This window comes from Calidris pugnax, unplaced genomic scaffold (genome assembly GCF_001431845.1).
Source record: "Calidris pugnax isolate Ruff unplaced genomic scaffold, ASM143184v1 scaffold97, whole genome shotgun sequence".
Lineage (NCBI taxonomy): Eukaryota > Metazoa > Chordata > Aves > Charadriiformes > Scolopacidae > Calidris > Calidris pugnax.
In genome coordinates, this window is record NW_015090837.1 from 313,918 (window position 1) to 341,594 (window position 27,677).

At 45.4% G+C, this 27,677-nt stretch overlaps 1 protein-coding gene across 1 annotated transcript in view; it reads left to right on the top strand.

The window, feature by feature from the left end:
- The window catches only part of NCAPD3 (non-SMC condensin II complex subunit D3), a 29,479-nt gene that overhangs the window by 670 nt on the left and 1,132 nt on the right, over window positions 1-27,677 (top strand). Inside the window, exons 2-33 of the mRNA XM_014941560.1 lie at window positions 108-262; window positions 1,027-1,189; window positions 1,987-2,165; window positions 2,894-3,067; window positions 3,373-3,434; window positions 3,700-3,787; window positions 4,795-4,928; window positions 5,631-5,703; window positions 6,324-6,449; window positions 6,621-6,873; window positions 7,376-7,438; window positions 7,613-7,696; window positions 9,696-9,769; window positions 10,705-10,839; window positions 11,644-11,864; window positions 13,336-13,527; window positions 14,042-14,139; window positions 14,263-14,378; window positions 15,386-15,493; window positions 16,012-16,126; window positions 16,213-16,320; window positions 17,343-17,581; window positions 18,266-18,345; window positions 19,609-19,746; window positions 20,071-20,204; window positions 20,897-21,096; window positions 21,466-21,576; window positions 22,002-22,157; window positions 22,912-23,081; window positions 23,322-23,461; window positions 23,578-23,655; window positions 27,562-27,636. Of these exons, the coding sequence (XP_014797046.1) occupies window positions 108-262; window positions 1,027-1,189; window positions 1,987-2,165; window positions 2,894-3,067; window positions 3,373-3,434; window positions 3,700-3,787; window positions 4,795-4,928; window positions 5,631-5,703; window positions 6,324-6,449; window positions 6,621-6,873; window positions 7,376-7,438; window positions 7,613-7,696; window positions 9,696-9,769; window positions 10,705-10,839; window positions 11,644-11,864; window positions 13,336-13,527; window positions 14,042-14,139; window positions 14,263-14,378; window positions 15,386-15,493; window positions 16,012-16,126; window positions 16,213-16,320; window positions 17,343-17,581; window positions 18,266-18,345; window positions 19,609-19,746; window positions 20,071-20,204; window positions 20,897-21,096; window positions 21,466-21,576; window positions 22,002-22,157; window positions 22,912-23,081; window positions 23,322-23,461; window positions 23,578-23,655; window positions 27,562-27,636 (4,242 nt within the window). The remainder of the gene's footprint in view (window positions 1-107; window positions 263-1,026; window positions 1,190-1,986; window positions 2,166-2,893; window positions 3,068-3,372; window positions 3,435-3,699; window positions 3,788-4,794; window positions 4,929-5,630; window positions 5,704-6,323; window positions 6,450-6,620; window positions 6,874-7,375; window positions 7,439-7,612; window positions 7,697-9,695; window positions 9,770-10,704; window positions 10,840-11,643; window positions 11,865-13,335; window positions 13,528-14,041; window positions 14,140-14,262; window positions 14,379-15,385; window positions 15,494-16,011; window positions 16,127-16,212; window positions 16,321-17,342; window positions 17,582-18,265; window positions 18,346-19,608; window positions 19,747-20,070; window positions 20,205-20,896; window positions 21,097-21,465; window positions 21,577-22,001; window positions 22,158-22,911; window positions 23,082-23,321; window positions 23,462-23,577; window positions 23,656-27,561; window positions 27,637-27,677) is intronic.

The window sequence follows — 27,677 nt, forward strand, 5'->3', positions numbered from 1 at the left end:
AAAGTGACCCCCCCACTCTGAAACTACACCCCCCACCCTGGAACTGACACCTCCCCACCTTCCCACCTGATGCTCATATCCCTGGTTTGGTTTCTTTCCGCTTGCAGTCTGGGTGGATGCCGTCTGGGATCTGGATTTCACCGAGACGGACCCTCTGGATGCCAGGATAGCAGAGGAGATCGCTGAGGAGGGACTGGATGTCTTCACCTGGCTCTACCAGGCCCTGCGGCCCTTCGCTGGGGAGGACCATGAGAACAGAGAGGTAAGGCCGCCTGTGTCGGGCCTCCTTTGGCTTAACAGAGATGGGAAGTCCGTAGAATGGTTTGGGTTGGAAGGGACCTTAGAACAGAGATGGAAAGTCCCTAGAATGGTTTGGGTTGGAAGGGACCTGCGCCTGTGTCGGGCCTCCTTTGGCTTAACAGAGATGGGAAGTCCGTAGAATGGTTTGGGTTGGAAGGGACCTTCAAGACCATCTCTTGGTCTTGGACACCTCCCACCAGACCAGGTTGCTCCAAGCCCCCTCCAACCTGCCCTTGAACCCCTCCAGGGATGGACTTGGCATTCACAACTTCTATTCCAGTGTTTCACCACCCTCGCAGCAAAGAAGTTCGTCCTAATATCCAATCAAAATCTCCCCTCTTTCAGCGTCAAACCCTTCCCCCTCGTCCCATGGCTCCCCTCCCTGATCCAGAGTCCCTCCCCAGCTTTCCTGGAGCTCCTTGAGGGACTGGAAGGGGCTGGAAGGTCTCCCTGGAGCCTTCTCTTCTCCAGGCTGAACCCCCCCAACTCTCTCAGCCTGTCCTCCAGCCCTCCCAACATCTCCGTGGCCTCCTCTGACCCCACTCCAACAGCTCTATGTAAATAATCCTATATGCTATACCCTAATTATTAAAAACATATTTATATATGCATTATATATATAGGGATTTGTTTGCAGTGGGAACAATTAAAATGTTAACAGTAGCTACTCGCAGAGAGCTGTGTTATTGCTGCGTTTCTCACAAATGCGCGTGTATTTTGCCCCAGAATATCTGGATCTTGTTTGCTGAAAACAACATCTCTCCCAACGCCCTCGTGGCAGTGCTGCACCACTTTGTCCAGGCGGGCCAGCAGAAAAGTGCCACCCCACAGCAGAGGATTTATGCTCTTCACGCCGCTGGGTTGTACTTCCTCCTGCTGGAAATCCCAGGTGAGCAGAGGGATGTCCCTCTTTAGTGTTGGATAAAACATCACTCGGGCAAAATCAGCTCTTTTCTCATAAGATTTCCAGGTGGAACAAGTGACGGCTTTTGAACTGTTCGCTTGATCTGCCTGAAATCCCCGGGGATGAAAGTCAGAGCCGTGCTGTTGAGGGCTGAGCAGCCGTCGTGGTCTGATGGCAGCTTAGTCTCCTGTCAGAAAGTGGCTTGAAGTCTCAGTCCGGGGCTGCGTTGCCACGTGTCTTCTCGGTAGCTCTGTGACAAGGTCGACAGAGGAGTCTGAACGGTACAGGGAGCTGAAATCACACACATCCCTCCGGGGTGACAGCAAAACACAGCGAAGGCAGAAGCTTGTTCCTCTTCCTGCTCTGTAACTGGAGAGGATTTCACTGTGCTAGTGCTTTGGGACAGGTTCATTTGTGAAAATAAAAGTATTTTTTTTAAATAACCAACAGTTGGAGCTTTCTGGCAGTTGATTCACAGCAGCATCCTTTGGTATTCGAGGCCAAAACTCTCTAGGGTTTTGCTGATCTTTGTTGTGCAGCATGTTACCAGCTTGAAGGAGTCAATCGGCTGGTGATCCTACTGGAGAATGCCATCACTGATGACGTGTCATCCTGATCCACTTTGGCTTTATTCAAACAATTATTTTTTTCTTCTCCCGACCTCTCTTAGGCTTTGTCCTGGCCATCTCTTTGGCTGTCAAAGCACATGGAGAGGTGGCCAGATTATTTGTTGCTCCCTGTGTTTTGCCTGGGAGATGGCTGATGTTGTGCTTTCTGGGCAGGCAGCGTAGCTAACCAGCTCTTCCATCAAGTGATGTTTGATAAATGTCTTCACACCCTGACAAAAAGTTGGCCTCAAAAGCCAGATCTGACGAGGAAAAGGAAGAAGACACAGGCTCAAAGCTCTGGGACCAATGCACCAAGAAACAGAAAGAAAGGAAAACCAAGCAGGACTGTCAGTGTAAGACCTTTGTGTAATCTCTTCAGATTATTAATAATTATTGCCTCTATTATTAATAAGCAAATTGTTGGCAAGCTGTCTCACCTCTGGGTCAGTGTGATACTCTTCCTTTTTTTCACCCCTATTTAAATTTTTAACCCTTTATTCGACAATTCAGCTCTGCTCTTGATCCTCTACCTATCATTAGGGATTTCAGGGGCCTGATGATTCAACATTAGCTGCAGTTTCTCGGCTGCTGACTAATAGAAAACATACAGCTTATTTGCCTGTGGCATATTGTTAGAAAGCTCAGTAGCAGAGGGAGAAACTTAATTTATATTGGCTTCTCCAAGAGACATCCGAGCTTGCAAATGACATTTGCGTTTCCTTGCCAACTTACTGACGGGAAGTTTAGGGCTAAATGCTTTGGTTAGCTGTACTCAGCAGCTCCTTCTAACATTTATATATGATTATTTTTATTTAAATGGAATTGAGGATTACGCATCAGAAATCCGTCAGAACATGGGTGCTGCAGGATCATGACAAGCAAGCGAAGAAGGGCATAGGCATTGGGGTTTTCTTCCCCCACTTTTAAGTGCGTTAATTGATTGGAAAGAAAAGATGTAGAATTTTGGATGTGAAATCATGTGGGACTGAACCTGAGAACTCTGTGAAGCACCAAAATGTGCGAAGAGATCAGCCAGTGCTGTGGGCCAGGATGGTGCTGTTTCTCTTTTCTCCCAATATAGATGGAAGAGACGTTGGAAGAGGAGGAGGAGGAGGATTGTGAAAATGTTTACTTTTCAACGGATGACCTTCTTCAAGTTCGCAACTCAATCTTCCTTCTTTTGAAAAACTTCTTGAGACTTCTTCCTAAGTTCTCCCTAAAAGAAAAACCCCAGTGTGTGCAGAAGTGCCTGCAGGTAATAAGATTTAACTCAAGGAACCTTATCTCCTCTTAACACAAACTTTTGGTGGCTGCAGAACACTCCCAAGCCATGGGAGTGATGGACCTAAGCTGGTCCCCTGATGAGACTGTCCTCACTGTCCCCGGGGGAAAAGTGTTGAGCCTGTGGCTTTGGGGTCTCCTTATGTTCTGCTTCAAGGGAGGTGCTGTGGTTTGAAAGTTAGACCCCAGTTCTCTGTTGTCTGACTCTAAAGCATCCAAGGAGACCTACATGTCTTCCCCTCACCTGAATTAGCTGATCTTGCCTTTGTTCTCTTGCAGATCTTTGTCGAACTGACAAACTTCGAGCCGGTGGTACAGGAGTTGGAGTTTTCAGCAGCAATGTAAGCAAATAACTCTTCCTCTTCAAACGGTGCTTTGAACAAGCAAAGCGCTCGATGCTGGTGTTATTCGCCCGCTTATTCCAGAATGAAAGCAGTGATTTCTTTCCCTAAAGATAATTAGAACATGTTCCACCTAGCTAACAGTAAACAACATCTAGTGAATACTGAATGTTTTCCAGTCAATGAGCAAATGTGGTTGTAATAGTTGAGGTAAGTGTTCCTCCAATGAGATTTGGTGACATCTGTTTGCTTTTTTTTGGCGTAGGGATGTGAACAAAGCCAAGTACATTCCCCAGCTGGCCTACCACGGACTGCGATTACTGTGTTCCCCTCTACATGGTACAGAAGACAAGGTAAAAGTTGAACAAGAATCTTTAAAATGCTCTCTGTGGTATTGAAAAGGAGCGGTTGTTTCTTTGCTTCTCTGCACCTTGTTTTTGCTTGGGCATTTTTTACTTTAGTTCTACTTTTTTGGGCATGTGTTTGCTGGGTCAGAGGCAAGATGCTTTTTTCCCACCCCAGTCCTTATTTCCTTCCGCTTGTATGATGGTGAATTTCGTGTGCATTGAAATCTGCACTCTAGTGACTCCTGGGGCAAATGAATCGAAAATAGAGGTTAGCTACAGTGGCATTAGATCTCTGTATTTTAAAAAAAAGAGAATTCCAGGTTACTGCTTTTGCCTGGAATGTCGTTGTTTCCTGCTAGGTGGAGCTCCAGCACTGCTTGGCAGGGAGCTCTGGCGTTTGTTGAGCAGCAGTGAAGCATGATGGGGAGATGTTATGCACAGATGATGGTAAGCAGGGCTGATGCTTATTCAGAGAATAGTCTGGCATCGTGGAACATCCAGTTCTACCAGAAGTGTGTCTGCAGCTTTACATTTTTATTCTGTTAAATCGCCAGGCGCAGCGTCATCTCCCACTTATCTGTGTGCTGCTCCTGTGGATGGGGCTTTTGAGAGTTGGGTGTGATCGTGCTGCCGTGTTTGCACGTCTCTGTACGCCCTTCTGAGCTAGAAAACCAGGGAATTAGCGGCTGTCTAGTCAGGAGAGCCTGGAGCTTGGTAACCTGACGTATATCCCAGTGTCTGCCCAGCTTTAGCAGCCTCAGCCCTCTGTGTTTCAACCTCCTCGGTGCCTTAAGGCAGCACAAGCTTTTCAGAACTGTCACAGCTGAGAAAGATGTTGTGTGTATTCGTGGGGCCTCTTTAAATTATTCTGCCAGAAGTCACATTTTGACAGGTGCTGTTATTTGGGTCTATGTTTCTTTAGTTCAAAATTACTTCATCAACCTGGTCAGAATGCTGATCCTTGGCCTCCAGTTGCTGCTGAGATGAACTTGAAAATAACCTTTTCTTTCCAGATCCTTCGCTGGGTCTTCCAGCGAATCCTCAATGTCATTCTCATGCTGGAAAGCGGCGCGGGCTCCAGAAGCGCCGTCCTTGCCATCACATCGGCCGTGATCGGTGCCAGGAATCAGGCTATAAAATTCATCAGGTGAAGTACAGAGCTCTGGCACTACCCTTCCTGGGGATGTCTGCTCTTTTCTTCTGGCGTGCCTGGGCTTTGCTGTTGAGTTGATAAAGGGATGAGACAAACTGGCACCGACTTTGAAGCTGTTCGTGCAAATGAGGTTTAATTAAAATGTCTGTAATGGGAATTAACTGAACTTGCTGGCGGAGGGGAAGGAAGGTTCTGTTTGACAGGGAAGTGGTGGGGAGGGACCTGCTGTCTGTATTTTGCTTTGTGACAGTTTTTCAGGTTTTGTGGTTTACTACAAAGTATTGTAGAGAAGATAAAAGTTTCGTACGGAGCTCATTTCTCCTCAGTTCTTTGCCTTCTCCTGCTTAAAGCTGTATTTTTGCCTGTGTTCATTATTCCCCGATGTGAGGATCCATGTTGTTGAAAAGTATGGTTTGTGCAGAGATCCCCAGACAACATACACTAAGTAGTTTAAGAATAAAGAAGCTTTTCATATTGACCTTCTAGTTGTTAAAAGAAATGTTTTCTGCCTGCAAAGCCAGGTAAATGTAGAAAGTTTGTAGGTCTGTTGTCTGAGTGCCTCCTGCTGCTTGTGATTCCAGAACATGCACTTCTCCTGACTTTGGAAATGCATTCCAACAAGAATGTCCTCGACTTGAGGTTTGCTCTGTTATAAGCCCAGCCTTATTCAAACCTGCTTGTTCTCCTTCCGTGCAGTTCTGTAGTAGATGAGCTGAAAGAAGTTGTTTTTCCTGTTCTTCGGATATTACTGCAGCACATCTGTACCAAGGTATAGAATCATAGAATTGTCTAGGTTGCTCCGCTTTGCTGCACCTTAAGCTGAAGAACTCCTGTCTGGCTACATTGCAGTAGCTGTAATAGTCAGGAAATCCATTTTCACAATGTTTTGTAAGGAACGAAAGGATTTTAAACATGTGCAAATTCCTTGACAGCCTGATTGAGTTCAGTGCTCATCTTTATTGGCGTTTTCAGGTATCTACTCTCTAGGAGAAGACTGAGGGTGAACACTTCCCTCCTCATTCACCATTTATTCTACCCTACTTTTGACTTTTTCCCAAGTTACTGTTGCTTTTACCACTGCCTTGATAGAGGAAAATTAGGATTATGAGAGCGCTTTGCCTAGCTAACCATCTGAAGACTGCCATGTAGAAATACCACCTTGGGATTTAATCCAAGCTTCGCCTTTGCTGCGGGGAATTTGCTGTGTGATTGTGGGTGGGCGCTGAGGTAGTGACCAGGGAAGCTGGGATGGTTCTCCTAGTCCTTGCTGGATGTGACCGAATCACCTCATTAAATTAAAAAAAAAAAAACTTAACCCCTGGAAAGCCATTCTGGCTTCTAAAGCAGAGCATTGAAACGTCATCCCATTTAACTGCCCTTGTTTTCTAGGTCCCAGACAAGGCTGATTATCGCACATACGCCGCGCAGGCCTTGGTGAATCTGCTGAACAAACTCCCAAGTGCAGAGTTTGCTGACTTCATCGCCTGGCTTTATAAATACTCACGCAACACTAAAGTAAGTACACCACCTTGACGTTCCAGATACAGCAGGATTTTGAAGCTGAAGGGACTCAATATCAGGACTGAATAGCGTTGTTGTTGTCGCTGGTGTCTAAAAGTGGGTAAACTGAGTCAGCAATGCCTGTGTCTCTGCTGACATTAACACCTTGTGTGCTCTTTCTTCCAGACTGCCTACAGAGTGTTTGCTCTTGATGTAGCCTTAGCTTTATTGGATGTGCCCGAGAGGAACTTGGACGCCTCCTTGTCCCTGGATCATCAGAATTTTCTAAAGCACAAGTTTCTGGTGCAGGTCATGGTGTTCGGCCGGTGCTCGGACAAAGTGTCCGTGGTGCGTAGCAAAGCTTTGAGCAGCTTTGCCCACTGTCTGGAAATGAAAGGTGCTGCTACCTTGGAGAGTATACAGGACTTATTACAAAGCTGTAAGTATTATGGATAAATGTGATAGTACAAATATTTCCTGAAATTTCTGGGAGACGGGAGAGCTATTTGTCAGGAGCTTAAATATCTGTACATAGTCTCATAATGAGAAATAATAGATGAGTTGTGTTACTCACGAAGCCTTATATTTGGAATGGATTTATTCTCGTATATTGGTTCTAAATAGATTCCTCCATGAGATACCTTTGAGGGATATTTACAGACAACGGAAATTGCTCATTGAAAGAAAAAAAAAAAAAAAAAAGTTTGGTTTTTCCGGACAGTTGATTAAATCTTGAGTTGCCTTTGGCCTCTGCTAAGTTGTTTTGTTGGTGACTGGCGTTCTGAACTCTCTCAGGTGTGGTAAAGGCCAGATGGCACAATTCAGAAGCCTGCTTGTACCATCCTACAGTTAGATTACTTGCCTGAAAAAAGATTGGAATGACAGAATATCCAGAATTAAAATACTTCATTTAATTTCTTTTTTTTATTGCTTTTTGGCAGTCCCTGACCGTACAGGCTTGGAAGCAAACACAAACACTGGAAGTGTGACAGTCAATGCAGAAGGTATAGAGTCATTCCTTTTTACTAAGACTCAGGCTTTTCTTGGCATGCCATTTTCTAAAAATATGGTTATCTGTAAAACCTAAGGCATGCGTGAGGCTCCGTGTTTATCAGTGAACCATCGTGCTGGATGAATATATGCCTTTTTTGTACTTAAACTGGTAACTTCTCTTTCAGCTGTGTCTAACCATCCACTGAAGACCTTATCAACTTTCAAAACTATCGAGTTGGCAGACAGCAGCGATACTGCTGGGCTTGACGGTACGTCAAAATTACACTCACCTTTTCAGATAACTTTTCAAAACCTTAATTGAAATTAGACTTTCGGAAGTCTATTCATGGTCCATTTTTCAAAGAAACTGTCGAGAGCTTTCTGTAGAGCTGTTAAAAAACACTTAGGGGTGATGAAGGGGGTGGAAGTGCCAGCCGTAAAGAAGTACTATTTCCACTCAAGTCTGAAAAATACATTTAATTTTGAAATACCCCTGTTCGTTTGTACTAATGTGGTGGCAACACTTGTTGAAAAGCAGGTAATTTGTTCTTTGCAAAAAGGATGGTAATTGATGTGGGTTGTAATACTTGTAACTCCATAAATTTAAGGGTAATTAGATCCCTTGCTCCAGCGCACAAAGAACTAATATATTTTTTGCTACATAAACCCTGGCACCTTTGACTGGTGCCGTTGTGCCAGGGAAGAATTCCCTTCTCTGCAGCACCCGGTATTTATTGGCTGGAGCTGAGAGCAAAGTGTGAGGTTAAATGGCCTGGCACGGGGTGACAAGCAGCTAGTTCTAAATTCACTGATAGCATGAAATCATCGCGTAAGTTGGCTTTTGTGGCCAGGATGTTCCTTCTGTGAATCTCTTCCTTTCTTTTCCTCTTCCGTGTGAAAGCTCTTCACACGGGATCTCCCTCCCTATCTCCAGCAGCCAGGCTCCAGTCTTCTCCCTTGAAAGCTTTCTTTTAAACCATTTCGCTGATAAATTCTGTTAATCTGCTCTCTCGGAGAGAACCCTCCTCCAGGCCGCTGAAGGTATTGTGTATTCCCTGTGTGGTTGCAGGCTCCTTGTGGCAGCGTAGGCCACAAGGCCTGGTGTGAGGCCTGGTTTTGTATCCGATACCCAGCTGAGCCTGCGCTTGGCGCTTGGCAGAACGAATTAAGAAAAGGATTGGATGAAAAGGTTCTGTCTGGGGCTCAGGAGAATCGCTGAAACGCCGGCCTCTCCGACTCAGTCAAGGTGCATTAGCAAAGCTGTCTGGCACCCGCTTGCCTTTGGCTTCTGCCTCTGCTCATTTTGCACCTCTGTGAAACACCAAACAGCTCGTGTTTTAGAAGGGAAATAAATAGTCAGACCGTGCGAAGCGCACAAGGGCACGCAGCTAAGAAGGGCAGGGATAATCTGCAGGGTGAAGTGAATTACCACTGCCCGACAGCGTACAGACAACACGCTCCCTCGAGAGTTCTCAGCCGTTTAGAGCTCAGGTTTTTTGTTTGGTTGGTCATTTGGGTTTTGTTTTGTTTTTTTTTTCTCCCTTTTCTATGTCACAGTGAGTAAAATCAATGTCAATTGGCCAAGCGTGATTATTTTAGCAGATTTGATCACCTTCACAAGAGCTGGACTATTTTAATGGCAAGATCTTGCAATGAAAAGGTTCGGTGCTTTTGCTGTTGAGCTGCCATCAGGAGGAAGATGCAATCACAGCTGCCCTTTAAGAAAGGACAGATCAAAGTCCCTTTCCTTCCTTTAGTAAAAATTTATTTTCAAACTCCTTTTGATTAGCTCCCTGTGACTAGCCCTCCTTCTTAATGGCAGCAGAGTGAATCTCTACCTGAATCTCTCTAAGTAACAGGTCTCCAAATTTGACGTATAGTTGGGAAATCTTTATGCTCTAAGAAATCTAACAAACAGCAATAAATAGAAACCTTCAAAGCAATGGTAAAATACTTGAAATCAATATTGCCTGCTTGTCAGTAGTCCCTCTGAGGGATTCAAAAGGTGAGAAATAGTTCATTGTGGCCCTGTGTGTTCAGTTGTGGTTTGTTTGGTTTTTTTCCCTCTGGCTTATACCTCGTTCTGGATTGTTCTGGGTGTTTTTTTTCTTCTGCTTTGTTCATTCCTCCTCTCTGAAAGTCTCGGGCAACAAATTGCTGCTCGGTTTTGTTCGGAGCTGGATTCCTCCTCGTTGCCGCACCGCGTTCCCTGTGTTGGAGCTGCTTAGTGGCGCTGGGGTAATTTCTTTTTATCACGTTTTTGGACAGGAAAAGAAATCATGGCCATGCTGAGACTGAGAGCCGGAGATGAGAAAACCAACGTGAGGAAATCTGCTCTCCAGGTACGGTGTTTTCACCTGCTCCCCTGTTCCCAGTCATTACCCACAATGCCCTTAAAAATAAATAATTAGGCCATGGCACTGTAATGAGCTGTATGGAACTTTGCCCACCTGTAGCTTCCTGCTATTCCTGCAGAGAGCCTACAGGCCTGAAGGAGGTCGCGCTTGCTAATTCCTCATAAGTAAATAATGCGAGCGTGATGATGGAAAATTTTTCTAGTACTCTTGCTGGCGTTCTCTCGTTCCGTCATTTAGAAAGAGAGGCTCTCTTCAAATGTCAATAGGCATTTCAATTAAGTGACTTCCGTATAAACTGAAGCATGTTAGCTGCTCAGTTTGTTCTGACCTTGTTAACAAAGAGATTAGGTTATATCCAGATTCTTTTGGAGGGACGCGTTGCTTTGCTTGTTGCTGTTTTTTTGGTTTTTTTTTTAATGAAATCATTAGCTTTTAAAGAGCTAATGCTTCAAGGAAAATTTCATTGTCTGCTGTTGACTGCCTTCCTCTTAGTCCTCTTCACTCCAGCTCTTCCTCATCAGCTTACACACTGATTTGAGCTTCTCAACTTAAGGCTTTACAAGTGTTTGGGTTTGATGCTTTTTGATTTTAAAAAAAAATTTAAAAAATCCCCTCTTCCTTATTACCAGGTAAAGGACATGAGTCACTCAAGAGACACGTTATTTTCAAGGGGAAATTGTGACATTCACTCTATCCGAATGCTGTTATGAAACTTGAATGACTGAAAAAATGCTTTCTGTTTCGTTCTACATCTCTGGTTGTGCCCAATACTCATAAATTGCTAATGTGATGTTTCACTCTCGCTGAGATAAATTAATCTCCAGTTGAAGTTGGTAGGGGGTAGATTGTCTTTCTGATTTGCTACCCGATGCGCGTGGCCTGTATTCCCAAACAAAGTCATGCCGGTGTTTGGCTTCCAGGTTTTTATGAACATCCTGAAGCACAAAGTCATCCCTTGCACTGCAGAAGATTTGTCCACTCTTCAAGACCGGTGCCGGGACCCCGCTGTTTCTGTGCGGAAACAGGCCCTGCAGTCTATAACAGAGCTCCTCGTGGTGAGAAAAAAATACCATGAATTCTTACACAGACCCGAGATGAGCGAACTGTGGGTTAAAAAAAGGAGGAAACAGCCAAATCAGTTCTTCATTCAGCGGATTTCATTTTATGACTGTCTTTTAATTTTTTTTTATTACCCTTTGACTTGTAAGTCATGACTCATTCTTTAACGTACTTGTGATTTATGTAGGATGCTTCCAACTGTTGGAAACATTTATTTTCCTGGCTGTTGATTTATCTGTCATGGAGAAAATGTTTATGTTGCTGGCCTTCTCAAGTTAAAAAAAAAACCCTGAATCACTTTACTAAGATGTAATGTGTAGATGATAGCACTGCAATATTTTTCCTTCTTTTCTATTTATTCACGAAGGGTTAGTAACTGAGGCTTGGAGCATAGGGTTTATATTAAGCAAAGCTCTTTTTTTTTAGTGTTAAATCATCTGCTGTAGAGCTTTAATGTGATACTGCTATAATTATTTATAGGGTTTCAAGACCAAGTAGTACAGTACTTTAGCAGAAGCCCCACGTAGCTTGATATGATCAAATACCTCATGGTGTCAAGGAGGTACAAGTTCCTTGTCCCATGTGCTGCCACGTTGGTAGTTCAGCTTTATTAAAATTTATTTTTAAGGTTAGTAGCCAAATCTGGAGGTTTCTAGGCCTTTGCTGCTCTTCCCCGTGCATATAGGATCCTATAATGATTTAAAAATGTGTGTTTCTCCCAGTCCCAGCACAGCAATGTATACATATAGGATCCTATAATGATTTTAAAATGTTGCTAATACACAGTGTGTTTCTCCCAGTCCCAGCACAGCAATGTTCTAGTGCAGAAGGCCTGGTTAAACGGAGTGGTGCCTGTTGTGATGGACGCTGAAAGTTCTGTCCAAGAAAAGGCCTTGGATTGCCTCGATCAGCTCTTGCTCCAACATATAAAACATTATAATAAATTCAGGAGCGAAGATGAAACGCAGGCTCTGGCGTGGGATCTCCTCACCCTCTTGACTTCAGAAAGCCAGGAGCTGAAGTAAGTGTGGTTTTCCCTTCCTTGTAGGCTCTGGTGGCTTCTCCGTAACAGCCCTTTGTTCGATGTGTCCTATGTTTTTATTGCCTTTACTTTTAGCATTCAGGGACAACATGGTTTTTTTACTTTTAATCCTGTCAGAATATGCAACTTTGCCTTTACAGAAGGAAATTGCCTGTTGACTGGAGGACTGAGATAAGAGTTTATACTCTCAGCGTTCTCATTCACTGTGTGGCTGCAGAGCATTGGTTATCACAGGTTACATACTGTTTAAATGCACGTACCCTCGCGTTCTCATTCCCTGCGTGGCCGCAGAGCATTGGTTATCACAGGTTACATACTGTTTAAATGCACGTACCCTCTGTTGTGCAAAGACAAGAACCCATGTTTATTGGAGCTTTTTTTAAGCTATTTTGAATTCCCTGCTTGAAATAGTCAGTATAAGAGCATATTACTCCTAGAGGTGGGGACTGTCGTGTTGTTCCTGGGCCAGAGGAGCACGGACCAAGTGGCAGAGGGTGAGACAAAAGCAGTTTTCCTTTGTGTCGTTACCTGTGCTCTCTCCCTGAACTCCAGTGTTCATGTACAGGAATGTTACACACTGTTCTTGATGTGTTGATAGCAGCATGAATATTTAAGTCAAATGGAGGTGTTCTGATGACACAAGTAAGAGAAGATATATAAAGAAAGGAGAACATCACTTGTTATTAATTCCGATGTACAATATGTTACTTGTCTTATGACAAATAGGATTATTCTGCCTTTTGCAGAATGCTGTGGGAAGAAGCAGAAGAAATGGGATGACACACAGTATGACAAGGACACAACATTGATTAAAGACAGCTGTATGTTTATTAGTCAACAGGGCATAATAGCTTAGAAATAGAAAATGAGATAGTGGTTTTGCTGCCTTGCCAATCTGTGAAACTGTCAATGTTCTAATTTGGGCTATTTTAGAACACAGTTTGCAGATTCATGGCACCTTTTTCTTCATGACCTGAGAGTACCTTGCAGCTTGATAAATCTCAGGACTCTTTCAACGTGAAGTAGGTAACTGGAGATAGATAGAAGAAGGAGCAAGTTATGGTGCTTTAACATGACTGTATCCTGTCCCATTATGGGTATTAAATTACAGCCACTAGAAAGTCTTTGTTACAGATGGCTGAAATTATATTTTCTTGATGTGTCACGGTATTAGTTGGACCTTCTGTCTTCCTGACACACAGCGCTACATCCCTGCTCGTGTGCCAGGTCTGGAGTGTATCAAAACATCAACTGATAGACTGCAAATATTTCTAGTAAAATATGTAGCAGAAATCCTGACACATTGGGAGTAGTGGGAATACCAGGAGAGAGCAGCTTTGTTGCGTTGCCCGGTGTATCCTGGGCAGGGATGTTGCATTTTACCACCAATGTCCAAGACCAAGGGTTTGGTTTACTCCTTCTTTAACTTACTTTTCTCTCTTTCTTGCAGCCGTTACTTGAACAAAGCTTTTCACATGTGGTCCCGACAGAATAAGTTCACCTCCACCTTCATCAATAACGTCATGTCTCACGTGGAAACGGAGCATGCTGCACCAGCTTGGATGTTGCTTGCAAAGGTGGCGGGTTCTTCACCCAAGCTGGATTATTCCAAGGTCATCGAATCCTGGGACAACGTCAGCAGGTATCTGTGTGCTTTGAACACCATCCTCCATTCTTCAGGAAAGAGATGGGGGTGAAGAGGAGGGACAAAGCGAGTGAGCACTTGCTGTCCTTCCATGAGCAGAGTGACATTTAGCTGCTCAAATCTCAGTTCTTTATTCAGGCAATCGGTTTGGCAGCAAGGGGGCAAGTAATCATAGAATCATTGAATGGTTAGAGTTGGAAGGGACCTTAAAGATCATCGAGTTCCAACCCCCCTGCCACGGGCAGGGACACCTCCAACCAGACCAGGTTGCTCAAAGCTCTGTCCAGCCTGGCCTTAAACACTTCCAGGGATGGGGCAGCCACAACTTTCTCTGGGCAAATGGCTTGTGGATTTCTGCAGTCACCAACTCTTACCTTAAGCTCTTTGAGTTTTCATTTGGTTTGACATGTCTGCCTTAATAACGCGTGTCCCAGCTGAAAAGACCTTCCTCCTGTGATTTGGTGTTGTTCCTCAGCGTTGATGTTAGTTTGTCTGCTTTGCTATTTTTCAGGCAGCAGAACACGAGCGTTGATACTACGGGACACATACTGTGTGTCATCGGTCACGTTGCAAAGCACCTCCCCAAAACCACCTGCGAGAGGCTGATCGGTGAGCAGCCCTGAGAAACGGCAGAGGGGTAGGCAGGTTCATGCCTCCCATCTTATTCCTTCTCCCTAAGTGGTTGATGAGCTTGGAAAACGCTCATTTGTGTGTGTGTGATCTGCGTTTCAGATAGCATCAAGTGCTGGCTGAGGGACTCTCAGTGTCCCCTGGAGGTGATTAGCCCAGCGGTGGAAGCTCTGCAGAAGCTCTGCCGCGCGTATGCAGATGTGCCGGAGGAAGCACAGGTGTGACTTAAAATACATCTTTTAAAATAGCTTGTTTCACACTTAGGAGGGCTGTTTGTTGAAGGCAGTTCAGTTTCCAGCCTGTTCGTTGATGAGCTCCCTAAACAAAGAAGATCTGACTCCAACAACTTGAGTCCAACAACTTGCTCTGCTGCAGTTGTGCTGGCCAGCATCCCGGAGCTAAGGATGCATTGCAAGGAATCTTCTTTCTTTGGAAGGATTTTTGTAGATGGTTGGACTCGATGATCCCAAGGGTCTCTTCCAACCGGAATGATTCTATGATTCTATGAAATAGGGAGCGAATAACACATTATTTGCACATTTCTCTTTTCTGCCCCCATTTGTTTTATGCGTTAGCCTTGTTCCATTTCTTTAGTGAGAAGGCAGGCTGTTTTTTGCTGGTCAAGTAGAGATCTCAGCCAGAGCACAGTTGCAAAGAAGCTAATGCGGGTCTCACTAACGATTTTTATTTGTGTATATGTCATATTTCTCCTTCAGTATTGATGGCAGCTATTTTCTAATAGATATCCCAATTAAGTTTAGTAAATAGTATCCAAAACTACGCGCTCTGTGCTTCAGAAGCCAGGCTTTTTTTTTGTTTCCCCTCCATCCCTTGGAATTTGCATTGGGTTTTCCTTTGAGTGGAACTGCATTTTCCAAACACCATTTACAAATTCATACGGACAACTTCAAATGTGTTGGATAGACGTGGAACAGTTGCCTAAATCCTTTTTTGTTTAAATCTGTGTGATTTCTATAATGAAGTAAGCTTAGGCCTGTGGATGATTAAAAGCCAGATTTTCCAAGGTGTTTTGACACTTGCACACGTCCTTTGATGTGCAGGAAGAATTTTAAAGCTCTAAGGCACTGTCTGATTGATTTCAATAGGCCCTGGATTATTAAAAGCTTGTAAGGACTTTCAGATTTGGAATTCACACGTGGACAGATATTGCAGCTACATTTTAATTAATAAATTGCCGAATTAATTGTGTGTAATTATGGAATAGGAGCTGCTCAACCAGGTGTGTGGAGATTTGGTATCCACCTGCGAAAGCTACATTTCAAATATAGTCCTCAAAGAGGATGGAGCAGAGCAGCTGCAGGAAGATCTCTTGGTGAGTCTGGTTCCTCTTCCCAGCTTGGCGAAAGGATGTAGGTGGGTTTGAAGTCAGCATTCCTTAAAGTTCACACCAATAACTGTGTTACAGAGGAAAATACTGATGTGGAAGCTCGTAATGAAATCTGGTATTTATGGGCCTGAGAGCATATAACAGTTTTATACATCATAGGTTGCTTTAAGGATGTGATACCCTGTGTATTGTTTAATGAAATATGATTTTTCTTTGCTTTTTCACTCTTAGATGAGCTGCTTGGGAAATAAGGCAGTAAAACCTGTAGAATGCAATGAGGAGTATTTCACCATTAGTAGATGTTGGGGGGGTTATAGCGCATTAAACACACACCCCCCCTTTATTTGTGTTTCAGAGCTTCACCTTCACCTTTAGCCACTGTCTTCTTGAAAAGACGGTGGGAATTTTAAGTTGTTTTTGGAGAAGTACCACGCCAGCTCCTGCTGACTTCATTTGCAGCTCAGCCTGTGCCTTTTGACTGCAGTGTTGCTTTTTCTCTGCAGGTGAGACACCTCTTCGTCTTGGGTGAGGCTGCACAGCAGTGTCCGGCCAAAGTGGAGAAACGCATCTTCCTTTTGATTCAGTCCATTCTGGCCTCTTCTGCCAACGAGGACCAATGTGAGGCTCTCTCCTTAGTGCCTTTCATTTTGGAGTCACGGACAGCACTGTTTACCAGAAGAGCATGTTTTCTGTTCTTTTCCCAGTGTCTAGTTCTCCAGATGGTGAGGAAATTCTGGCTTCTCAGCCGCTCTCCCAGTTCAGAGGATCAGCCATGCCTCCGGTGGTCAGAGCTCACGCCTTCATTACTCTGGGTAAGTGCCATCCTGCCGTCAAAGCGTTCCCTCCTGTACCCAATTCCCACCTTTTTCTGGTTAAAGTTCTGCTCAGGAGCTGTGTCAGTCGTTTTGGGGAACCACGGTGCTCCATGTTTGCATTGCCTCAGCCCGGAGCTTTTAGCAATGCGAATATCCATGGTAACAAGTCGCACAAACCATCAAAATGCTGCCATCTACGTGGCTGCTTCTCGAGGCTGTTGATGCATTAATTGTGATCGTTAATTAGCAACGTCCTTCAGAACTGTGCTGTCCTAGCCCTCGGAGTTGGCTGCTGTCTGGCTGAAGGACCATCTTAGCTGTGGTGAGGTGCTGAACAGAGGATGAGGAAAACTCAGTGCTTTTGGTGCAGTTTAGGGCAGAATACCTGCTTGTAGTTACTTGTTCTCCTCGGCGTGATTGAAGAGGAGCTTTCAGAGAAGCCTGGTCAGTCTGCATCTCCGGCATTATGGAGAGCACTGAGTCAAAGTTCTGGTTTTGTAGTCCCTCTGTAATTACCAACAAGTCTTTTCTCTTGCAGATAAGTCAGTATTATTCTTCCTTAACTGCTTAGGGAAGCCTTGATACTTTTGTACAGAGCTTAGAAACAGTTAGGGAGAAGTAATGTTAGAATGCAGGCTGTTTTCTATTACGTTGGTTTAGTGATACTTTTAGAGGTGGGTGTCTCCCTGCTATGCCTGTGACAGCTGGGGCTGTTCTTTTTAGCTGCTTTGAATAATACCCTGTATGCAGAAATAGTTCTCTGAAGGAGGGAATTTGGCATAGGGACCCACACTATAGGTCTAAGAGGAGTTTGGAAGAACTCCTGGAAGTATCATTTCTTTGAGAGATCGTGCAGATTGCTCATCGAGTTTCAGCATGTGTTTCGTGTTTATTCCCCTGTTTACTTCCTGATCCCTTTCTTGGCTCGTACTGGGCTCAAAGGAGGCACTAAGCCGGGCTGCAGTGGTTGGGAAGTGGAATATACTCCCAGCACTGACAGTCTCATCCCTGTTTCACAGGTAAATTGTGTTTACAGCATGAGGACCTGGCAAAGAAGTGCATCGCAGCTCTGGCTCGAGAGCTGGAGGTGTCCCACGATGTGGCCGTTCGCAATAACGTTGTCATCGTCATGTGTGATCTGTGCATCCGCTACACATCCATGGTGGACAGATACGTGCCCAACATCTCCTTGTGTCTGAAGGACCCAGACCCCTTCATCCGTAAGCAGACGCTGATCCTGCTCACCAACCTTCTGCAGGTAAAGAGAGTCCTAAGCACGTGCCCGACAACCTCTGTCCTGGGGGAGTATTGCTTGTTCCTTCATTAATCTACGCTTAATCAAGAAGAGTTTCAGCTATGTATTTTGTAACAGCTTTTTTTTAGGCAGAAATCACAGCGAGGACACTTAACACAGTTGGATAATGAGATTATTTTTAGTCAATGGTTACTTCTTATCTTGCCTTCTCTTTGTTTCTTTGAATTCCCCTCAATTTCACTCCCATGTGAATGAATATAACAAGCATCGCAGCACTTTTTCCTCCTGCTGTCTCTGCTTATTGTTCTAAAGACAGAAATGTTGAGAGGCAGAAGATGTTTACCCTCCCAACGCTCGCATGAAGCCAACCAAGGCAGATTTGGAGTGCATTTGGCTCTCTGCTGAAGAGCATGTGTGCCTTGGCATGGGAGACCGGATTTTTCACGAGTCTACTTAATAAAAAAGTCTGTTGTAAACCTAAGCACTCGCCGCTGTGGCATTTATGCTGTTTAAAGCATCCTCCAAAACATTGTCTTCTTGGGGTTTATTTTGAGTACCTCCAGCTGAAGTGGTATTGCTTGCTCGTTTGCCTGAGGTAGATCCTGTATTGCCTTGTGAACCTTATGGGTTCACACTAGGTTTTTCCTGACTCAGGTTGAGAACTTATCGTCTGGCCATCTCTTACAGGAGGAATTTGTGAAATGGAAAGACTGTCTCTTCTTCCGTTTCATCAGCGTCTTGGTGGATCCAAATCCCGACATTGCCAGGTAAAATACTCATCTCTAAAGCAATGAAGGAGTTGAAGACCAGAGATGTATCCAAAACCAGTCCCAGTCTTGCATCTTCAGCGTGTGGAGAAAAATTGCCGTGAGAGCAGATGATTGTCCCATTAACCTCTTCACTCGTGCGGTTGTTCACGCTTTAGGGCCTGCAATGGTAGCAAAGGAATGGAGAGTCCCTTCCCAAGGCATTTGAAGGTCCCAAAGGAGCAAGCTCTGTGTTCTTGGCTGTCTTCAAAGCACGCAGCTCTGCTCTATTTTTGACCCTCAGTTATCCAGAAACATGGAATTTTTGAAAGAAGCCTTTATGAAACCTTCCTCACGGATTTCTACCAGGCTCTGTCTTGAGTGCTGGTTTTGTTTTAGGAGTAGGGTTAAATAGTCTCTTTGTCTTTTTATGCCTTCTACCACTTTTTTTAATACTTTGACATGTAAGAAGAATTCTGCACACTGGCTCTAAGTGTATATTTGTGAAGTTTTTGTGGGTTTCAGAGCCTCAAGCTGCTGTGTTACATGAGAAATGAGAGCGGGGCAGGTCTCTCTAAGGACGGTAGATGATGCGGGGATGCTGGATGCAGAGGTGGCTTGGACACATTGCTGCTTGCTTCTACCTGAAACACAGTCCATCTGGAGATGGGTGTTTCCAGGCCCATCATTGCTCATAGTGCATATTCACCCCTTCTTTTCTCTTCAGTGAGTTTTTAATATGTAAAAATGTCTTCCCAGTAGATGGTGACATTGCAACATCGTGTTCCTAGAGCTGCAGCTAAAGGCTTTTTGGGAGCCTTTTCCTTTGCATCTGCATTCAGTGACTGTGTCCAGACAAAACCACGTTCCTCAAGTCTGGGATTGACTTGCAGGACTTTTGGTGATTAACTTTTTGCGAAGCGCTGGTGTCTCACCCACACGGGAACTTAAGTTATTTAAATAATGAAAGCGTTGTGCCTGGATTCAAGTTCAAATTTACTTCTGTCTCTGTTTACTTTAATGGCAAAAAAATGAAGTGGTATTGTGGATGCTGAAAACGTCTGTCTTTCTCTTTCTGGATAAAAAAAAAAGGCTTAAAGTCAATAAGCTGATATCCCTGTTCGAGCCCAGATGGAGCTGGGCAAGAATTAAATGTGGTATGGAGGGAGTCTTGGCAGAGGAAAGCCATCTGCCTTCTTTATGGCTTGTGAACCCTGCACCATGTTTCAGGGGTGGCTTTTGGAAGCTGCCTGATGATAAACTCTTTCTTTTCCTCCTTTCCAGGTTTGCAGAGTTCTGCCTGGTCCATCTCTTGCTGAAGAGGAATCCGGGAATGTTCTCCCAACACTTCATTGAGTGCATCTTCCATTTCAACAGCTACGAGAAACATGAGAAGTACAACAGGTTCCCCCAGAGCGTGCGGTCAGTTGAACACATTTCAATCTCCTTATTGCTAAATGAGGGGCCGTCTGGCCGGGCAGCTTTTGGTTGCAGCAAAGTACTTCATGGTGTTTTATAATTATGCATGCAGTAGGGGGGAAACCTTGTTAAATTAGCATCCTGCCTGCCCCGTGACACTTCTGAGAAGACTTCTGCATGTAATTTTGGGGAACGTGTGGTATCCTAATAGGTTAACGGGTCTTGAAAGTGACATTCAAATATTCCTGGCTGATTTGAAGTCTTATTATTTCTGTGGGTTCCCATAACGTGATGCGGCCCTTGTAAAATGTCTTTCTTGTACCGCAGGGCGAAGAATCTCTTCTCTCTGAAGGGAAAAGATAACAAAGATAAAAGGATGCGTATCTACAGGTTCCTGCTGGACCACTTTACAGATGAGCAGAGGTTCAGCATCACAACAAAGATCAGCCACAGCATCCTGGGTAAGGGTCTGTCTTGAAAAATCACAGAATCACAGAATCCCAGAATCTTCTAGGTTGGAAGGGACCTTAAAGATCATCTTGTCCAACCGTCAACCTCACTGACAAAAATAGACACCCACACAGCAAACCATCACTAAACCAGACCTCCCAGCACTACATCAACCCGTCTTTTGAACACCTCCAGGGATGGGGCCTCACCCCCCTCCCTGGGCAGCCCATTCCAAGGGCTGAGAACCCTTTCCGTGAAAAAATTGTTCCTAATATCCAGCCTGAACCTCCCCTGGGGCAACTTGAGGCCATTTCCTCTTGTCCTGTCGCCTGGGACTTGAGAAAAGAGACCGCCCGCCACCTCTCTACACCCTCCTTTCAGGGAGTTGTAGCGAGCAGCAAGGTCTCCCCTCAGCCTCCTCTTCTCCAGGCTGAATAACCCCAGCTCCCTCAGCCTCTCCTCATAAGACTTATTCTCCAGCCCCCTCACCATCTTTGTTGCCCTTCTCTGGACCCGCTCCAGCACCTCAATGTCTTTTTTATGGTAGGGGGCCCAAAACAGGACACAGTACTCGAGGTGGAGTCTGTCAGACAGAGAATGGGTGTCTATCTAAAGCCACCGGGCTCTCAGTCCAGCCGTGTTATCTTTCCTGGCGCTGCTGTTTGCATTTAAATCCCCCTTATTTCTTCCCTACGTGTTCCAGCCTGCTTTGTGGACAATGTCCTTCCGTTGGACCTGGAAGCCAGCGAGCTGCTCTCGGACACCTTCGACGTCCTTAGCTGCAAAGAAATCAAGCTGTCGACTATGAGATCCAAACCTGAGGAGGACATTCAGCCTGATGAGGACGAAATGGCGATGGCCAACGCCGTCATGCAGGTGGCACAGAAAAAGCTCATCTCGCAGGTGAGTGGCACTTGGTCTGGTGTGGGATTGGCCGCCATGCTGGGAGGGATTCTGCCTTTCTCTGATGGAGAAACTCATGCAAAAATTATGCAAGTAACTCGGCGATGCCAGTGACATACCATGCCTCTAGGCTGGTACTCGGGCTCTGTCTGAAAGCAATTTGCCTTCATGTGAGAACTGCCTGAATTAGTGATGTATCCTAAAAGATTCCACTTAGCTTAAAAGCCTGCGTACACGCGTGTGGCATGAGAGCAGGCTTAATTGTGGTAATTCTCTTGCTGGAGAGTGATAGCTCCTCTCACTTAGGCCATTCAGAGTGGCTTCTCCTTTATTGCCTCGTGTAACTGTCCATGCCTTGTTCAAACAAAGGTTCAAAAGAAGAACTTCATAGAAAATATCATCCCAATAATCACGTCGCTCAAGACTTTGATGGAGCAGAAGAGGATCCCAGCTCTTAGGGACCTTATGAACTACCTGCGGGTAAGGGGAAGTGTTTTTCTTGTTGTTTTTGGTTTTTTTTTTCCCCTCTCCTGAGTCAATGTGTTCGATGTGCAATCAGTAATGGAAGGAACAGCTTCTTAGAAGGAATTTAGGAGGCATATGATGTTGTGACACTGCCACTGTGTTAAATAATGTGGGAGGTGGGGGGGATTTTAGATAAGGATCTCGCCGTGTGTTACATGTGAGCCTCCTCACTGGAACGTGGGCAGAAAGCTTGAGCGCTGGGACCGTTTCTCATGTTCTGAAGTACAAATTGGAATCGAAACTCTTAGTCTGTTAAAAACACCTCTGCTCTACCAACTGGTATTTCCTTTTGCACTTAAGCAGCTGTGATCTGAATGGAGACATGAATCAGTAGTCGGGAGAGATTTCTGAAAGAGTTTAAACATTCCTTATTGCTCCAGGAAATGATGCAAGATTACCGAAACGAAATCAAAGACTTCTTTGCTGTGGACAAGCAGCTGGCGGCCGAGCTGGAGTACGATATGAAGAAATATGAGGAGCAGCTGGCCAGGGAGAAGGAGTCGGACCAAGAGCAGGTCTCGGCAGCGCAGGCAGAGGTTGGTGGTGCCATTAAACCTGCCCACGTGCTGTCTTGTCTGTTAAAGTCTGTGTACGTGTAACTGCAGACCTCCTCACAGCACTTGCACCAGGGTGGATATGTGATGTTCTCATACCTCTTCACATTTGCTGACAGAAACGTTGGTTTCAGAGTCATTTAATATGCTTAGAACGACAACAAACCACACACATAAGCCAAAGAGGAGCAGCAAACAATTAACATAAAAAAAGAATTCAATTTAAAGGGAAAACCAAGTTTAATTTGCCACTGGCTGTGCTTACATGTTATATGGCACTCTGTTCCCAGAGTGATAAACGGGTCAAAAAGTAAAGGGTTCATTTTGTCTGGCTTCAGGTGTATACAGAGAGGAAACTTAATCTGTTCTAGTCATGCAGATCCTCTTCTAAAGTGAATGCAAAGAAATAAGCATGTGCTGGGGTCAACTGTCCTAAGCTATTTTAGATACCTGCCTTAAGATGAGATGACTTCTACCCTGGAAGTACCTTTCTCTCTCTGCTGCCTTTAAAAGAGCACCTATATATAGACCTCTAAACTGGGACATACGAATCCCATCCAAACTTCCTATTCACTTCTCATTAAAATTTTGGCCAAATAAATTCCTTCTCCCTAGAACCCCTTTACATCCATCAAAGGGCAATTTGTAATCACACAGGGTGTAGGTCTAAGCTTCTTGTAGAGTTTTCTACACTTGTGTCTATTAGATATATGATCTCTTCTCCCGTTTTCTGTAGCAACCTCCGTCTTTGGAGAGAGCTGTGACTTCGGGTGGCTGGAATAATAATGCTCAGTCTCCTGTAAGTGGGAGACAGTCCTCACCAGCTTCATCAAATCCTCCCTCTGTGCCTTCTGAGTTTGCTACACCTAGCGCTGACGTTCGGAGACAGCCGTTATTCGGTCGCAGGTATGGATTTCTGTCTATATTACCAGTTATGATATTCCACAGGGCTGTTGCTTTGCTTATCCCACTCCTTACTTACTGGGATGAAAGTCAGCAGTGCTGCAGCATAATCTTCTCCATTACATTTGGTGTTTAAGATCATAAGGGATTGGGAGGGGACAGGTCTCTCTCCTCATTATGTGCATCTCATCTGGGCTTGGAGGGGGAAATCAATGTTTCTGTCCTGTTTTTTTTGCCCTGTAGGCCAGCATCCCTGAGCACACTTGCCATCCTGAACTCTGCCAGGAAAGCAACAGAAGCCAGAAGCAAACAGCGTAGCAAGAGCGTTGGAGGCAGTTCATCGGCCACATCGCTTCCACCGAGCACCGCTGGCAGCAACCAGGGTAGGAGGCTTTCTGCAAACTTGGGCTGGACCTGGTTGACACAGCCCGATTGTCAGACCCTTGAGGTATCCGAGTGAACACATCTCTGTTCTTAATTATTTCCTTGTTATTTCTAGCGTCCTTCCAAAGCCTGAATCAGCAGTCTACCGGGGAAAAAGTGACTGTGTTGGGCCGCGCAATCAGCACACCGGAACGTAAGTGTAACCCAAAGGAACCATTCCCAAATTGGGCTGAGAAATCGTTCTCCGAGAGAGGTAGCAGTGCGTGGCTTCCCTAAAGAGCAGGGAAAATTACTCACTGGCAGTCGTAGATTATTTATTTATCTAAATGGTCGTAGTAAATAAGAACTGTTCTGAAACTGCAGGTCTCAGATGAACGATGTACACAGGAAAGGACAGTCCAATATGGTCTCCGTTTACGTGTCACGGGTTATTATAGTTGAGTCAGTGCAGGAGAGCGTTTATTTTGGGCTGCTGGAGTAACAGAGCTACTGCCCTCTCTTCCTTCAGCAGCTCTGGGGTGCCGAGGAGGCACGTTGTCATGGTTCCTTAATAGCATGCATGGCCCTAAGGGTGCAGGATTCTGTTGCACTGAGACACTTGCTGTCCTTACCTCTGGAGGCATAGCTTGGCATTTTTAGATTGAATTACAGAATCCTGCTGCAGAGGGAAATACTCAAGAGTCTGGTACTTTTCAGCTCTAAAATAGGGGCTTCCTATTGTCCAGACAAAGAATCTAAGGTGAGCTACGACCTGCTTCTAGCGAGCTGTGACAATCGTAAGAGAACACACAGATCTGCTCACATGGGATTAATAACCTGCAGAGTCATTTCTGAGTCTGTCTGTGTGTTCTACCCTAAAAAAGAACTGAACTGAACATTGGAGAAGGAATGATTTGGGGTTTTTGTACTCTGCTGTGGAAACTAAAGTAAAAACACACCGAGAGAATCTCTAATATGCAAATGGTGAGAGTCTGCTGTGCCTGCATCCACTCCAGCTGAACCGCCCTCTCCCAAAACCTGATCTTCAAAAGTTAGGTTTTATTGGAATGCTTCCTGACAGCCCCGCAGTGTTTCTGCAAGCCCAAGAGGCGCTCACAGTAAATGACAAATGGAGCTGAGCTCCAGCAGCAGCTTCCTTTCCTTCCTTTCCAATTCGCTGCTGAAATCCTTTAGGGCATCGCGGTTACAAATGGTGAGTGTGATGAACGCACGCTCTGGTTAAACTGGGAGCACAGGTGGGTGCCCCACAGGTCTCCTCTCCCATTAGGCAGCTGTGAATTGTTGTGGGGAGGGGGTGGATCTGCCAGAAGCAGAGGTGTCCAGCTGTTCTCTCCACCTGTATCTGTGCAAACCCTGCACGCACACCGGGGAGCACACGCCGTGCAGCCCCCAAGGCAGGCAGCTCTGCAGATACCTGGCATCCGTGAGCGGGCAGAAATGGGCATCCAGCGGAAAATCTGACCCTTCTCTTCCCTCTCTGCTCTGCCATTTGGCTCAATTTGTCTGCCTCGATGTTTCTCTCCGCTGCCTGAGCAACACAGAATCCCATGGGGTTGGAAGGGACCTCTGGAGATCATCTACTCCAACCCCCTGCCAGAGCAGGTCCACCCAGAGCAGGTCCCACGGGAACATGTCCAGGTGGGGTTTGAATGTCTCCAGAGAAGGAGACTCCACCACCTCCCTGGGCAGCCTCTGCCAGGGCTCTGCCACCCTCACAGCAAAGAAGTTCCTCCTCATGTTTAGGTGGAACTTCTTACATCCAAGTTTGTGCCCATTTCCTCTTGTCCTGTCCTTGGGCACCACTGAAAAAAGCCTGGCCCCATCCTCCTGACGCCCAGCCTTTAAGTATTTATGGGTGTTGATCAGATCCCCCCTCAGCCTTCTCTTCTCCAGGCTAAAAAGCCCCAAGTCCCTCAGCCTCTCCTCATAAGGGAGATGCTCCAGGCCCCTCATCATCTTGGTAGCCCTCTGCTGTCCCCTCTCCAGCAGTTCTTGAACTGGGGAGCCCAGAACTGGTCCCAGTGCTCCAGATGGGGCCTCCCCAGGGCAGAGCAGAGGGGCAGGATGACCTCCCTCCACCTGCTGCTCACCATCTTCCTGATGCCCCCCAGGATGCCCTTGGCCTTCTTGGCCACAAGGGCCCATTGCTGGCTCCTGGGCATCCTATTGTCCACCAGGACTCCTAGGTCTTTCTCCTCAGAGCTGCTCTCCAGCAGGTCAGCCCCCAACCTGTCCTGCGCTTGCCTTTATTGAAGTTCATCAGGTTCCTCTCGTGATGATCTTCGTGCAAAAAAAAAAAAAAAAAGGGAATCAGATTATACAACTTCATATACTTGTGAAAAATTATCCAAAATCTCTCAATGGCACAACTAGTTGCATGTTTCATTTATTGACAATCACAGTACTGCAAATTCCAAAATAAACACTGAGTTGCTTATATTCCTGATCCCCATCAACTTCAATTTGTTTTATCCTGCAATCATAACTATTAAGAAGCAAGTAATATTTTCTAAAAATATGCTAAAAATAAAAGAGGAGAGAAAGACAAAAGAGAGAATGTCAGCAAGTGATGATCTTCGTGCAAAAAAAAAAAAAAAAGGAGGGGGCATGTTTTAAGAGAGCAGAAATCTTCAAGAAGTCTATAATCTATATCTCTGTCTGGAAGCTCGCATGGCTGTTTCTCTTAAGCACCATATGGTGAAAAAGGAGGAGGAGAGGGCCGAATTCCTACTTTGCTTTGAGGCAGCCTGTGTCCTTCAGCGGGGAGACACACTGTACGGAGCGGTGTCATCACTCCAGTTAGCGTGTGCTGAGCCATCTGTGTGGTGGCGGCTGGGTCCTGCTGGCTGATAGACAACCCAGAGAAAACATCTTTAATTCTCTGGTGTATCATTCTGAAACTATTGGGAGCTGCAGTTCTTTGCAAATCGTTTTGTACTTGAGAAGTTAAGAACAGCTGTCTCTTCTCTTTACTTTATACGGCTGTTCTGGCTGTCGCCCTGTCCCCTGCTGTCTTTGGGTCTCCTCAACTCCTGCTCCTCACTTTGAGAAAGGCCCAGTGGGGGTCTTGCCCCAAGTCTGGGCAAGTGTAGATTCCTTCCCTGTGGTACATAAACACGTGTTGTGAAGACACCACCTTGGACTGCACGGGAAGCCCTACTTGATGACAGTTCTTTACCATTTCCTTCATTTCTTTCACATAAACTCATTAATCAAGGTAACTTGTTAAAGCACACACTTCACAAAGTCAGGATGCTTCCAGGTCAGGCCTGAGAGATAGAGAGGTCAACTAAGGCAGAAAGTCAGGATGCTCCAGGTCAGACCTGAGAGATAGAGAGGTCAACTAAGGCAGATAGATTTAGTTGGATTTCCCCTACAAGCTTCAGTGGTTCCCTTCCAGGATGGGGAAGTAGCTGAAGAACAAACCCAGTTATCTGTAGAGAGAAGTCCTTTCAGCAGAGTTTCCAACTCCTGTCCTATAAAACACTTTCTGCCTTAATTCCTTGTGAAAGGTTCTGGGAAACACGAGCATAAAACAGAGCGTTGAGTAAAGTAAAATCTGAATATTGTGACATCTCTCCTGAGGTAAGGGGTAGGAAAAGAGACAGCTGACAACTACGGCCTATTCAGGCAAGCTAAATTCTACCTTGCTTCCTTGTCAAGCAATTCCTTCTTTCTGGCTGCTGGCAGTTCCTTAGGAAAGGACCGCTCAGGTCCTTTGTCAGTCCTGGGGGCCCCCTGTGTTTTGCTTTTAGACAAAGCAGGGTCTGAATCTAACACGTTGTGAAGGGTGGCAAAGCTTCAGCAGAAGGTGTGGCTGTCCCACCCCGGTAGGACAAGGGGGTGTGTGGCTGAGGTCCCATATTTAAATTAATTTCCTTCACCTACAAGGAAGGCGTGAGTCTGGAGTGTGAGGCTGATGTGCACAGATCGCCCATCAGGTTCAGTTTTGGGGCTGGGCTGGAAAAGAGAAATGTCTGTGTGCTTGCAATGAAGGGGATCTGCTTATTCTGTGACACTTCAGTCTTCTCCTACAGCGTGCCTTGCCCTCTGGCCGTGTCATAAGCCGATTGTGAATGCCATGTGTTTTTTGTTGCAGAGACCATTAATGAATTGACTTTTGGTGCTGGGGTCAGTTACATCAGCTTGACGCACTCACCCGGTTCAGCTCCAGGCAAGTTATCTGTGTGATTGTAACGTGAGGGGGGAGAACCC